The sequence below is a fragment of the Typopeltis vanoorti genome, chromosome 7, assembly GCF_054136105.1.
Source record: "Typopeltis vanoorti isolate ZY-2024b chromosome 7, IOZ_Tvanoo_1.0, whole genome shotgun sequence".
In the NCBI taxonomy this organism is placed as follows: domain Eukaryota; kingdom Metazoa; phylum Arthropoda; class Arachnida; order Uropygi; family Thelyphonidae; genus Typopeltis; species Typopeltis vanoorti.
Window position 1 is genome coordinate 70,277,937 of NC_143555.1, and position 14,952 is coordinate 70,292,888.

Below are 14,952 nucleotides of genomic sequence, written 5' to 3' on the forward strand. Positions count from 1 at the left end.
GCACTTATATGTTCAAAGCTGGATTATAGGTCCCAAGTCTATGGTTCTGCAAGACAGAGTAACCTACAATGGTTGGATTCCATCCATCATCAGGATATACAGATAGCTCAGGGTATACTGGTGCCTTTCGCACATCACCCACTCAAAGTCTTTATGTTGAAGCAAATGAACTTGCTCTATCACTTCGATGGAAACAGTTATCTCTTAATTATGCCCTAAAAATAAAATCTCTCTCTCAGATCATCCTACATGGACCAGTATCTTCTCTCCTCATTGGTATGCGTGTTAAAGAAACTGTGCAAGCTGTTGGTATAAATGTTGATAATATTAGCTACACTAAACATAACAGCATCCCTCCATAGCAGGTTTGCACACCATCCTGCAACTTCTCACTTTGTCAGCTACAGAAATCTTATACTCCATCATCCATCTACCTGCAGTTGTTTAATGCACACAGAGCAGCACACGCTGATTTCTTACCCATCTATACTGATGGTTCAAGAACTAATAGCTCTGTTTCCTGACACTATTATCTCAAATAAGATCCCACCAGACTGCAGTAATTATACAGCAGAGTTACATGCCATTCAGCTTGCACTTGTGCATATAAAAGAAAACTGCTACCAAAAGTGTATAATTTACACAGACTCACTGAGCTCTTTACAGGCTATCTCCTCTCCTATGTATAATCCACATCCAGTACTTTATGAGGTGCTACACCTGTTTTACAAAATGAAAATCCTTAATTTTGATGTTCAGTTCTGCTGGATTCTCAGCCACATCAGAATTAAAGGAAATTAGGCTGCAGATGCAGCTGCTAAATCAGCTCATACCTTCTCCACATACTGTTTAACAGACTACAGACAGCATATAAGATCGAAGCTAATTGCTCAGCGGGAGTCATGGCAGGAAACATTGACAAACAAATTATATGACATTATGACATTATGATATGATATTATATGAAATTAAGCACTGGCATTCTAGTCAACCTACAAAGAGAAGGGAGGCGGTTGTTTTTGCTAGGCTCTGCATAGGTCACAGTCACCTTACACATTCTTATTTACTGAGCGCTGATGACCTTCTCATATGTGAAAAATGCAATACATATCTCACTATTTATCATATTCTGGTAGATTGTCAACAATTTACACGAGAGAGGAATGAAATTTTCACCTATCTAACCAAGCCATATACAATGCTAGCAGACTCAGGCAGATTGCATGATGTTTTTAATTTTTTAGAAAGAATTAATTTGTACAAACACATTTGACTGTAAATTTGTTTATATGTAAATACTGTATTGCTTAACTTAACTTTTATACATGCATATTATTCATTATTCTCGTGGAAAGGCTTAGACGTTGGTTATACATTCTTACTAAATAGCTTAAGGAAATTACAACGTGCAATAGAATGTACATTAAAATAAATTTTAATACACTTCCAATATTTCGGCATCATGTTGCCATTTTCACAGGAACTTAAAAACAAGACATGTGCACGCTAGCACAACAGTAAATGAGGACGAAGCAGGAAGCTATTCTTTCTCCTAGAAGTCCTGATGGTGCCCCCTAGCAGGCAATGTTGGTATTCTTGGCCGATTGGGCTGAAGGTCTTCTGATGTAGGTTTCCCAATTTCGGGCAGTCTCATGCAAACCAAATTTGTTGAGGTTTGGATTGTTTCTTAGGGCTGAGGCTGATTCCATGAATAGTCTTTCGAATTTGAACTTGCTACTGTGTATTGTAGCTTTCTTCCACCGTATTCTATGGCGGGTATCCAGCGCATGGTCTGCAACACCAGGGTGGCTGTATTGGTGAAACCGGATGTAGTCCTTGTGTTCTGAAATTCTGATATTAGCTGTCCTGTCTGTTTAGCCAAAGTACGACAGCTTACAGCTGCAAAGGACCTGGTATATACCAGGTGGGTCTGGGGGAGGGGGGTTGGTCTTTAGTGGAGCAGATAAGGGATGCCAAATTTTTATATGGTCTGTAACAAGAAGTTAAGTCATGTTTTTTTAGGATTTTTGTAATTTTTTCCCAGGTGCCTCGGATATAGGGAATGGTAATGGATTTAGCGTAATCCTTGTTGCGGGGGGGGGGGAGTGATTTATTGGTTTCAATAATATACCAGGTGGGTCTGGGGGGGGGGGTCTTTAGTGGAGCAGATAAGGGATGCCAAATTTTTATATGGTCTGTAACAAGAAGTTAAGTCATGTTTTTTTAGGATTTTTGTAATTTTTTCCCAGGTGCCTCGGATATAGGGAATGGTAATGGATTTAGCGTAATCCTTGTTGCGGGGGGGGGGGGGGTGATTTATTGGTTTCAATATTTTTTGGATTTTATAGGGGGGGGGGTAATCATTGGCTGAGAAAGTGATTTAGTTCAGTGTTTAGGGCTTTGTCGTTTGTGTTAGTTTAGCCCTGTTGTGTAGTGTCTTAATGATGCCATATTGTTGTGAGGGGGGGGGGGTTGTTGGTGATTGTACCAGCCTGTATGGGTGGGTTTTCTATAAACTGAGAAAACCAAGGTTCTATCATGCTGTCGGGTGACTAGTGTGTCTAAGAAAGGAAGGCAGTTGTTTTTTTCTTCTTCCAGGGTGAACTTGAATCTGGGGTGTTGGTTGTTTAAGTGTGTTAGAAAGGAGAGGAGTGCATTGGAGCCATGTGGCCAAATAGCGAACACATCATCAACATATCGAAGCCATATGGTTGGTTTTTGTGGGGCAGAGTTTAAGGCTTTCTCTTCAAAGTCTCCATATAAAAGTTGGCCAAGGGTGGGGAGAGTGGGGAACCCATGGCTGTCCCCTCTATTTGTTTGTAGAATTTTCCTTGCCAAACAAAATAGCCTGAGTCCATGCATGCATGTGTCTTGTTTTTAAGGTCCTGTGAAAATGGCAACATGATGTTGCCGAAATATTGGAAGTGTATTAAAATTTATTTTAATGTATATTCTATTGTACGTTGTAATTTCCTTAAGCTATTTAGTAAGAATATTATTCGTTAGTTTAAATTTTGACCAATTATGTATTACTGTAGGCCTTGATCTTGTATATTTGTGTCACCGTACTGTAATTTTGTTAATATGTAAATGCTAAACTTAATTTTTATGCATATATGCTGTATAATAATTCCTTTCTGACTCTTTATGTATTAGTATGATAACATTTGTTGTAATCTTACTATATGCAGATACTGCTTTCCTTGCCTTGTTTTGTATATGCATATGTTAACCTGTACTGTTATCTATTTATGTACTACTGAAACCTCTGCAGTAATTTTGTTTATTTGTAGATACTACATTGTTTATCTTAAATTTTGTATATGCATTTTATTTACTAGTTTATTTTTTGACTAATCATGTATTGCTGTAGAACACCTTGTCTATTTGTGTACCTTCTAGTAATTCTGTTTATACGTATTTGCTAAATTCTGTTTATACCGCATTGCTAAATTTAATTTTTATCCATGCATATTGTATAATAATCCCATTTTGCCTATTTTTCTACTGCTGTAAAAGCATCTGTTATAATTTTACATATATGTAGATACTGCATTCCTTGGCTTGGTGTTGCGTATTTTGTGTATTAATTATTATTATTCAGGCCTCCATGGAGTCAAAAGACTCATCACAGGAGGTCCTTTCTAAGAAATACAAGTCTATCAAGACTCATTGAGGGAGGTCCCTCCTAGGAAACACAAAGTCTATCATACCACTCCTTAAACGCATTGACTGTTCTCGCTCTCACCACTCCATCAGGCAATGCATTCCATGGTGCAACCACCCTCCATGCAAAGAAACCATTCCTCACCTTCTTTCTCACAGTTTCCTTTCATAACTTCCATAGATGGCCCTTTGTCATGACTCCTTCCCGCTGTTCAACCAAGCGAAAGAACTCCCTAGTGTCAACCCTGTAACCACCTCTCAACAGTTTAAAAAGTCTCAATCATATCACCTCTCCTCCTTCTATCCACCAAACTCTGCAGTCCACACTCCTTCAGTCGATCCTCATAACTAATGTTGTACAGTCCTAACACCATCTTTGTTATCTGCTTCTGTACCCTTTCCACAGTTAATTTATCCCCTTCAAATCGTGGGGTCCAAATCTGAGAACAATAATCTAAGTGTGGTCTGATGAGAGTCTTATACAACGGAATGATAACCATTATATCTCTGCAGGTCAGTGGCCTCATTATTGCAGCAAGCCTCTGTGTTACCTTCACTACCTTTGCAATATGTCCTCTAAATTTCAGGTTTCTATCAATCATCAACCCCAGATCTCTTTTCTTCCCTACTTCCTCCAGTTTAACTCCTCCCATAGAGTATGCAGTGTCCCACTGATGTTTCCCAAACCTCAAGACCTTACATTTTACTGCTAAACTGACATCCCCATTCATTTGCCCATCTATCTAGCTTATTCAAATCCTCTTGCAAGGCTACCACATCTGCACTATTACTAATAACCCTTCCCAGTTTTGCATCATCTGCAAACAACTGAATATCCCCTTGCAATACACGGACAACGTCATTGATATAAAGGTTAAACAATATAGGTCCCAGTACTGAGCCCTGTGGAACCCCACTTGTAACCTTCTGCCTCTTTGATATGGCTCCACCATACACAACTCTCTGATACCTATCGGACAGCCAATCCTGAATCCAGTTGACCAATCTGACATCCAGACCCATGTGCTGCAACTTGAATATCAGCTTGTCGTGTGACACCTTGTCAGATGCCTTTGCTAAGTCTAGGAAAATGGCAGTATATGCCTTTCCCTCATCTAATGCTCTTGTAACTTTATCATAAAGGGCTAGCATATTGCTAAAACAAGAGCGCCCTTCACAAATCCATGTTGACTCTCACTGATAACATTACCCTCATCTGCCCAATGCTGTATATGGTCCCTCACTACTTTCTCCAAGATCTTACTAACTACTGATGACACACAAGCTGGCCTATAATTGGACACTTCCAGTCTGCTACCGCCCTTATGCAATAGCACTATCTTACCTTCCTTCCATTCCATGGGCACCTTTCTCACAGCCAGACATTTATTGAAGAGCCAGGTCAATGGAGCTGTTGGTTTTTTAGAACATTCTTTCAAAACCCATGGTGAAATACCATCCAGTCCCACAGCTTTACTAACATCCAGAGTACTCAGTATGTGGAACACACTCTCCTTGTGCACCTCTAAACCTTGAACCTGCCCCATCCCTCTAGTATTCAAATTGACTCCTCCAGGATGAACTATTCCAATAAAGTGTTCATTGAACAATTCCACTATGTCCTTTGCATCAGTCACTCTATTCCAATTTTTATCCCACAATGACATTTTTCCACAGTCATTTCTCCTCCTACTGGCCACAAACTAAAAAATCCCCTAGGATTTTCCTTGGATCTAAGGGCCAATCTTTTCTCATATTCCAGTTTCACCTTCATTACCATACTGTCCCTCTCCTGGCCTGTGTCTTATATTCTTCATGCATCTTCTCTTCACCTGTTTCCTTATATCTCTTCCATAGCCTCTTTTTCGCATGCAGTTCCTGTTTAATATTGTTTGTCATTCACTTTACTCCAAATTGTGTCCTCTTCACTCGTGGAATACAGCTTACCATTGCTGGTAACAAATATTCCTTCACAATTTCCCAAGCACTAATGATATCCTGGCCTTCCAATTCCTTCCTCCATGAAACTTCCCCAAGTTGACGTCTAAGACTATTATAATCACCTGCTTTATAATTCCACATACATTCCCTTCTCTTTGTTACTCCTGCATGTCTATTCATTTTCCAAGTCAAAACCATATCTCTTCAACTCTTCTGATGCTATAACCAAATCCAAAACTTTTGACCCTCTTGTTCCCTCTGTTACATGTTGCCTAAGACATTTGTCCCTCAAGAATTCTAGAAATTCCATTCCCTTATTACTACATGCATCTTCCTCTCCCCAATTTATACTACTGTAGTTTAAAATCTCCCATAACAATCATTATTCTTGCACTTGCCATGCTCAACTGTCTAAACATCTCCTGGTCCTCACCCTCTGTGCTCCTTGGTCTGTAGCAACACCCCACTAAATATCCTGTCTTGCTCACCTCTACCTCACACCATATGCTTTCAGAATCATTAGTGTCACAGCCTTCTAAAGCCTCCACGCTTAGAGGACATAGGTCGTCACTTATCATAAGCAGTACTCCACCACCATGCTTTCCCTTCCTATCCTGCCAAAAAATGCTGTACCCAGCAACTTATATCCTCTTCTGTCAACCACGTATCGGTGATCCTAATAATCTTTGACCAGGCTGATGCTATCAATGCCATCAATTCCTCTCCCTTATTCCGAATACTCCTACCAGTAGTATAAAGCAAAAAAATGCCATTGCTTCTATACTCAGCATTATCCTTTCTAGACTCCACTGGGCTGCGTTACATGACGTCATCCCCCTTCTCCCAAGTACCCATTCCCACAAGAGGCCATAACTATTAACTTATATTGCTAACTATTTTTGTACTACCGTAATAACCTCTGACCTTATGTGTTTCTGTGCCCTCGGCAGCAGTTCTGTTTATCTGTAGATGCTGCTTTGTGGAACTAGATTTTTGTACAGACATATTGTTTACAATTTTCTGTAACTGCTTATGTATAGTTGTAACCTTTAGTATGGCACAGTATGACCAGGGCCGGCTCTACCGACGGTGCAAAACGTGCATTTGCATGGGGTGGCAAAGTTGGCATAAACTATACAAAAAATAAGGGAGAAGGGGGGCTGCAAAATATGCTACTGCATGGGGCGGCAAAATTCCTAGGGGCAGCCCTGAGTATGACCTGTGTTGTCTTTGTGCCAAATAAACTATAAACAAACCAAACCTTTGTGTGTGTGTGTTTGTGTCTTCCTCCTTCAATACATTCCCCACCAGTCCAGTGATGCACAGGATCTCCCATTTGCCTTTCATATTTATATACCTTATATACTTTCAATACTGAATTGATTGTGTATCAGTTTTAATCCTTCTGGCATGCCATAGTATCAGTTTTATTCTCATATATTCTCATAGCTGTCCCCAGTTTTGCAACACACCCACCTGTTTAAACTTCTGTCAATATCATTAACATATAAGTTAAACAACAGTGGCTCTAAAACAGATCCCTGCAGCTAATAATATAAACCTTACTGATACATGCTAAACAGTCAATCGAGTCCAATTTGCAAACAAATAAATAAATATTAATAGACAAATAAATTGCTAAAACATGACCTCCCTTTAATAAATCCATGCTGATCCTTGTATAGATTTCTGCTATTATCACCCTAATCCCAGCCAGTTTTTCTAATACCTTAATTCCCACAGGTAAAGAGACCCAGATGAAGATGATCTTTAATTTTAAGCCTCAGGATCATCATACATACAATGTGTGTAACTGAATTCATTTGGAATCTGACCTTTTGCAAAAAAAAGTTAAATAAGAGTGTCAAGGGTGCTGAAAACTCTGGAATATTACTTTAAATCATGTTGGTGTGTCACCAAGTCCTATCACCTTATTACCAGTGAGTTTACTTAATTTCTTATATATCTCCTACTTGCTCACTGCTATCCTCTTCTACACCATTCCATTCTCATTCAGATTTTATAGAATTTCATGCTTACCAGTATAAAATAACTTGACAAAATTTATGAATAGTTCAGCTAAATCTTCTGCATTGGCTGCCCCTCTACCATATCCATCAACTAATATCATCCTCCAATAATTTATTATTTCTGAGCTCAAGAAAAAACATTTCATTGCATTTAAACTATATTGTGCAAAGATCATATCTGGAAGATTTATCTGAGTGCTGTGTAGTTTAGTACTAAAGAAAGTGAATGACATCATTCACATTTTTTCAGTTAAATATTATTATTACTAATTAATAAACACTTCGTTAATAAAAAATTGAATTTGTGGAATTATAAAGCAGGCAGCTATAATAGAATTAGAAACTCTCTACTTTAAATTCCTTCATTATAATGGATTAAAGAATTTGAAATAAGAGAAGTCAATGGTGCATGAGAGATAATTAAAATGAATTTTTGACAGCAATCATAGATTAGTATGCCTTGAATGAAGAAGACAAATATTTAATGATCAACTTTATTAGAGTGTTCCATCCTGATAAAGCTTTATTCCTAGAGAGATAAGGAGGGGGTAAAGGATTAGAAGTGAATGAAGATGTATTCCGAATACTGAGAACTAAAAGCTGTTTCACCACATTAAATTAAAGATACCAATAAATTATATATTTGATTTAATCCTTTAGCGAACAAAGTTTGCACCTGAAGTAACGACTGGGCAACTCGTATATAGAAGCTAATGATTTCACATCACTTGCCTTGGTATCCCACAGTGCAAAACACATATCCTTATGGACATGTATAATGCTATGCATTATGGGAAGGGTCACTAGTCAGACTGGTTTCGACCTTTATTGATATCTCATCAGTGGGAGCCAGACCAAGTCAAGTGATGTGAAGTCATTAGCTTCTATATATGAGTTGCTCAGTCCTGAAGTTACTTAAGGCACAAACTTTGTTTGCTTACACTTGGATAAAGGATTAAATCAAATTTATAATTTCTTGGTATCTTTAATTTATAATATAACCAAGTGGAAAAACTTCCAACATCTGTTTCACCACATATTTTAAGGGAATGTGCTAAGGAACTGACCATGCCCTTAACCTGGTTGTTTAGTGAAAGGCTTGCAACAAGCCAAGTTTCCAAGGAGTGAAAGTAGGGTAAGACAGTGCCATTGCACTGTCTTACCCTACTTGAAATAAGCCGGAAAACTTTAGACCAGTTTGTATTTCTTTTGTAGTTGTTAAGATTTTGGAAATTTTGGTAAGGAGTTGTATACAGACTTTGGCAGATGAGGGCAATATTTTTTATTAAGGATAGCATGGATTTGTTAAGGAGTACTTTTGTTTTAGTAATCTGGTTGTCTTTTATAAACAATTAAGAAGAGCAGTGGATGAGGGTAAGGCATGCTGTCATTTTTTTTTTGGATTTTGCAAAGCATTTGATAAAGTGCCACATGACAAGTTGGTATTTAAGTTGAAACATATGAGTTTGATATCAGATTAGTGAATTGGTAACTACTGGCGTTCTGACAGATATCCGAGTTGTGTACAAGATGGGAGCAAATTGCACTTGTAACCTTCCCCATCATGTGGTAGTAAGGTTACAAGTGCAATTTGACAAGGCTCAGTGCTAGACCATTAATGTTCACAGTCTTTATGTCAATGATTTTGTTGTTGGACTCTAGGGAGATATGCAGTCGTTTGCAGATGACGTAAAGCTTGGGAGAATTATTAGTAATAGTACTGATGTTTTGGCTCTTCAAGAGGACTTGAATAAAGTAGAAAGGTGGACAAATGAATAGTGATATCAGTTTAATGTAACTAAGTGTAAAGTTTTGATATTTAGGATCCACAGATAGGATGCTCCTGCTTAGCAGAAGTAGGGAAGCAAAGGATCTTGGAGCGATAATAAATAGAGATTTGGAGTTCAGAGGACATACTGCAAAGACTCTGAACCCAGAGACTTCCTGCAGTATCAATGAGGATGTTGACCATCAGACAAAAGGGTGGCAGTTTCATTGTATAAAGCTCTGATCAGACTGCATCTGGATTACTGTTAGATTTGGTCACTGGAATTTGAAAATGATGAAATAACCTTGAGGCAGATAATGAAAACATCTATATAATTGTTAAATCCTAAATCTGCATAGCCGTGAAATACTGCTCCTACATTTTCAGTGAAGTGGAGTACAGATGCTCTCCAGAAGAGGATACTCCAATTAACTGCTAACACCCCATTCCTCTTTCCCAACCCCCCTCTTTCTCTCTCTCTCTCTCTCTCTCTCTCTCTCTATATATATATATATATATATATACCTATCTATCTATATTCCTAGAGGCTGCCATATGGTGACATCTAGAGCACGATGCAGACACATTAACTTTGCAGATGCACCTATAAAGTATTTCTTTTCACTGGAAAATGTCAACAGGAATGCATCACTATTTCTGCTATAACAACAGATAGTGGAAGCATCATAGAAGTTAATGACGAAATCCTCTTATATGGTTTACAGTATTACAAAAACCTATACCAAGCAAACCATGGATGCCACTGATATAATTATTTGTGATGTGAAAAGACTCTCACCAGCAATGTGGCATAAGACAGAACTCTCCATCATGCTACATGATTTGACAACTGCCTGCACTTCTTTACCAAAAGATAAATCTCGTGGCATAGATGAGCTCACCACTGAATGTTTGGTGAGCTCATGCCACGAGCCAATATGTAGAAGCCAATAGCAATGGCTTCCCACCTAATATGACAACCTCTATTACTGAGCTTATCCCAAAGAAAGAAGATGCTATGAAATTAAGAAACTGGCAACCCATCTCCATCATAAACACTGACTGTAAAATAATATCAAAAGCCATTGCCAACAAACTTAAACCCAAGCTGAACAAAATAATAGACAGGCACCAGAGCTATTCTATCCCTGGACAATCTATCCATGAAAACCTACATCTCATAAGGAATCTGATAAGCAAAGATAACAACAACAGTGAAACAATGGGTCTTGTAACACTAGACTAAGAAAAAAGCTTTCAATCGCATTGAACATCACTACCTATTCAACTGCTTGAAAGCCTTTGGGCTTTGGCTGAGGCATCATTCATTCCATTAAGATGTTATATGCTAAAGCACACTTTTGCATGAAAATAAACAAGTTCACTATATCTATACTATACAGCAGAGGTATTAAATGAGGCCGTCCACTTTCAGGTCCTCTTTACTCTTTGTGTAGAGTAAGCATGCTGATTAGGGCATCTTATCCTAAGCTTTCTTACCAAGCCATAACTCTGATGGCATATGCTGATGATGATGATGATTTTACAGTTATAGCCCACAATGAAGAGGATTTCTATAACATACAAACAGCATACCAAGCAGCATCAGGAGCTAGACTAAACTCTCACAAAACCAAATGGAAAAACCCGAACCATTTCCCCAGTGTCTAGTCAATGGTCTGCAGAGGGAAACAAATACCTAGGAATTTACCTAAGAAACATGCCCTCTTAGGATAAGAACTGGGATATACTCATTAAACGTTTCAAGCAATACAAGACTCTGTCTCCACAAGAGGAGCAATAATTGTTAACCAAATAGCTACCAGTGTCCTTTGGCATGCACTAAAGATTCTTGCGCCACCAGTGCAATTTATCAAACAAATACAGTCAACCATCTATCGATTCATTTGGAACCAAACAAGCTTTCCTACTCAAAGCTAAGTACTTCTCTTAAAGAAGGACAAAACTTGACTGCCTTTGACTACAGGATAAGAGTGTTTCGTACTTGCTTTTTCCTTAATACCCTACAACAGGAAATGGCACACAAACATATCACCAAATATATTTTCATTTCTGCCACTAGAGGTTTCTCTTTATCCACAACCTTAAAATGACACAAGCTCATGCCAATGAGCCTAACAAATTTCTACAAAGATACTCTTCGAAGATGGAAGAAGTTAAACCTCCAGAACACAGTAAAGACAGCATTCCTTCCTGAAATCTTCATGGAACCCATCTTCCACAATACAATGATAAGGAACCCCCCCATCACTCAGAGAGATTTTCTTTCCTCCATGAAGTGGCAATGTGTAAGGACCAAAATCACTCACAAACTTGGAATATGGGAATCAGGCAGAGCAGTTTCAAGCTGCTATGCCTGATAGCATAGTAGCTTGAAATGGAAGAAGGGCTTAGTCCTCCTGATGCTGAAGATCCGGTGCCTCACTTTTTGATAAAAAACACCAGTGCATGAGAGAGAGAGAGAGAGAACTCTGCAATATAGACAAAATCTACAGTATCCTAATACAACAGTCTAACCAAAGCACTTCATTGGAAAATCCTGTATCATCTTACTAAACACTACTTCACTGGGACCTATCATATCACACCAAACCCAAATGCAGGTATTCAGTGGAGAATGTGGTACAATGCACTATCCACTTGAACCATATTACAGAAATTCAACCGAGATGTTTCAGATAACTGTACTGCTACTGAGCAGGAACAGTCCGTGAACACCGACTTAATCCATTCGTCTCAGGAAAAGGCAGCTTTAACCTGTGGTTGTCATCATACAGAAGAGGAATATCTCAACTTGTTCATGCAGAGTCAAAAAAACCATTCTATTTGCAACTACCTCTTCATCATCTCTAAAGCAATAATATATAGTTTCTATGTTTGACACACAAGACCAGACAGCATAACAGTTTCACAGAGAGGGGGGGGGGGCAGCTGACCATCTCCTTGCAGCCTTCAAACGAAAGGTGAGAAGTTGCAACCTACATGAGCATCATCACCACAGGCCAAACAACACCCCTAGACCTTTTCCACTAAGACTGGAATCCAAGGAATCAACTCCTGGCTGAGCAGGGTGACTGCATCCACTTTTCAACATAGAAGTGACATCATTGTTCCCTCCCAAAGAAAGGGAGAAGAAATAGATTTTCATGCTTAACAGTGTGAATGATGATCATGTTACTTTCATGTAAATATGTAATATCATTTTATGGCAACTGTTATTTTCGTGTAACTTTTCATATAATAATAACTATTTTCGTATAATAATATGTAGTATCATATTATAACAACTGTTATTGGTATGTAAAGTGTAATATCACCCTATTATAACTACTATTCTTATGTAATTTATCTCAATAATCAATGAGCATGTAACCTCTCTGCCTGACTGCAGAGAACCAAAACCGGTTAATCCTGTACATAAGATCTTTAAATTTAAAAAAATATCTCTATGAGCTTTTATTAAATTTAAAAAACTTCCTTTTTTATTTGAACTTTTAAAATTGTTATTAAACTTATGTAATTAAAGCATCAGTTAATTCCTTTTTTTTTTTTTTTTGCAGGGAATGGGAATATAGGAAGCATTTAAATTTCTGGTCATCATGAATACATTGGTCAGTAGTATAACCATGCAAAATGAAAATCAGCATATTGAAATTAGAAATGATGTGACAGTTGAAGGCAGTTTGCAAAGTAATTTACGAGTTCCTTTGGAAATATGTGAAAGTAGTGATGAAAAAAATTCAAATTTTATTTTTCAAAATGAAATTAAATTAGAACCACAGTTGTTTTCAGCAGAAAGACAAGAAGCACTCTTAGAAGGAGCAGTAATTTCAGATGTAGCTGAACTAAAGCAAATGCCTAAAGGAAAATGTAAAAGAATCAGAAAATATAACCCTGAATTAATATGTCAAGTTTGTGGACTTCAAGTAAGATATAAATCTTGCATGCTAAGCCACATGAACACTCACACAGGTACAAAGCCATTTTCTTGTCCTATGTGTGGCAAGTCATTTGTACTGTTGTACAATATGAAGATTCACATGCTAAGTCATGATAAAGTTCCCAGATTTCAGTGTGATAAGTGTGGTAAAACATTTACTAGCCATGCAGGATTTAAAGCACACATTGTGAATCATGAGAAAGTAAAACAGTTTCCATGTCCTACATGCAGCTCTTGGTTTAGTTCATTAGCAGGGTTAAATTTTCACTTAAAACTTCACACAGCGAATCCAACATACACTTGTGAGATCTGTGGAAAAGCTTTTAAAGTTAATAAATATTTACAGAAACATTTGCGCTGCCATTCTGATGAGATGCCTCTGGAGTGTTCTGTTTGTGGACAACGATTCAAATATAAAAATTCTCTAGATATACACATGCGTGGACATACTGGTGAGAAGCCATACACTTGTGAGATATGTGAAAAAAAATTTAAATATCATAACTTATATAAAGATCATTTGAGGTGGCACAGAGGTGAACCAAGACCAAAAAAAATATTAGAACGAAATATAGACTGTGATATATGTGGCAAGAAATTTAAAAAACTATGTCGGATGAGAGAACATAGACGTCTTCATACTGGAGAAAAGCCATATGAATGTGAGAAATGTAATGAAAGGTTTAGGTTTTCTAATAGTTTGCGATATCATCGTAGAAAGTTCCATCCATTTGAGGAAGCTGTAAATTGAACTGTAGCAAAAGAGAATTCAAACATGTTAGGCTAGTGTAATCCTTTCAAATTCTGTAAAGAGAGGGGGGGGGGAGTAATAAATGTAAACTATTTCTGCTGATGACAGATCAATCTGAGTAATTGTTTGTATAAATATTCATACTACATTTTTTTATTTTTTTAAATATCTGATCCACACACAAAATGCCATATGACCTATAGCACATTAGTGCCATGTGTGGGCAAGAGGAATAGAAGAAAGGAGCAATCTGTTTACATTTTACTTGAACAGCTAAACAGGTTGTAATTTTGGGGTAAGGCAGAGTGGGGAAGACTTTTCCAAAGGACAGAAGTAGATGGAATGAAAGAGGAGGCAGTGAAGTTGGTTTGGTGAGTTTCGAGATGGACTGTAAAAGGGTGTTGGTTAGCAGTGGCTCTTGCTTTAATGATTTTGGAGGAGAGTGGATGAATAATAGAGTGGCCAATTCAGCAGATCATCAACTCTACTACAGATACATTCACTGTCCATGAAAGTATCTGTAGTAGAGGCACAAGACAGAAACTGAACATGTGTGTGAGAGAGGGATTGAAGTGGGTGTGTGAGAGAGGCTTATTAATTAGCTGGATTGCCTTTGTCTGGACAGAACTGAGCAGTCTTAGAGAGGATTTTGGTGCGCCACCCCAAATATGGGAGCAATATTCCATGGCTGAGCAGATTTTGGCTTTGTATAGAGTTAGCAGCTGTGAAGGTGTGAAGTAGTGTCTTGTGCAAAAAAAGTACACCATGTTTTTGGCAGCAAAAGCTATAGTTGAAATATGTTGTGCCAGTAAAGATCAGAAGTGCAGGTGAAATC

General features: G+C 37.9%; 1 protein-coding gene across 2 annotated transcripts in view; it reads left to right on the forward strand.

Annotated features, from left to right (window-relative positions):
• LOC150104764 (uncharacterized) overlaps nt 1-14,220 on the forward strand; it is a 33,996-nt gene extending 19,776 nt beyond the window's left edge. Inside the window, exons 1-2 of one of the 2 annotated variants that reach the window (XM_090395945.1) lie at nt 7,515-7,547; nt 12,987-14,220. In XM_090395945.1, coding sequence (XP_090252071.1) covers nt 13,026-14,117 — 1,092 coding nt within the window. In that variant the 5' untranslated portion in view covers nt 7,515-7,547; nt 12,987-13,025 and the 3' untranslated portion in view covers nt 14,118-14,220. Of the gene's footprint in view, nt 1-7,514; nt 7,548-12,986 lie in introns of those variants that run through there. The other variant, XM_090395944.1, reaches the window with a different exon arrangement.
• Nucleotides 14,221-14,952: the final 732 nt, after the last annotated feature.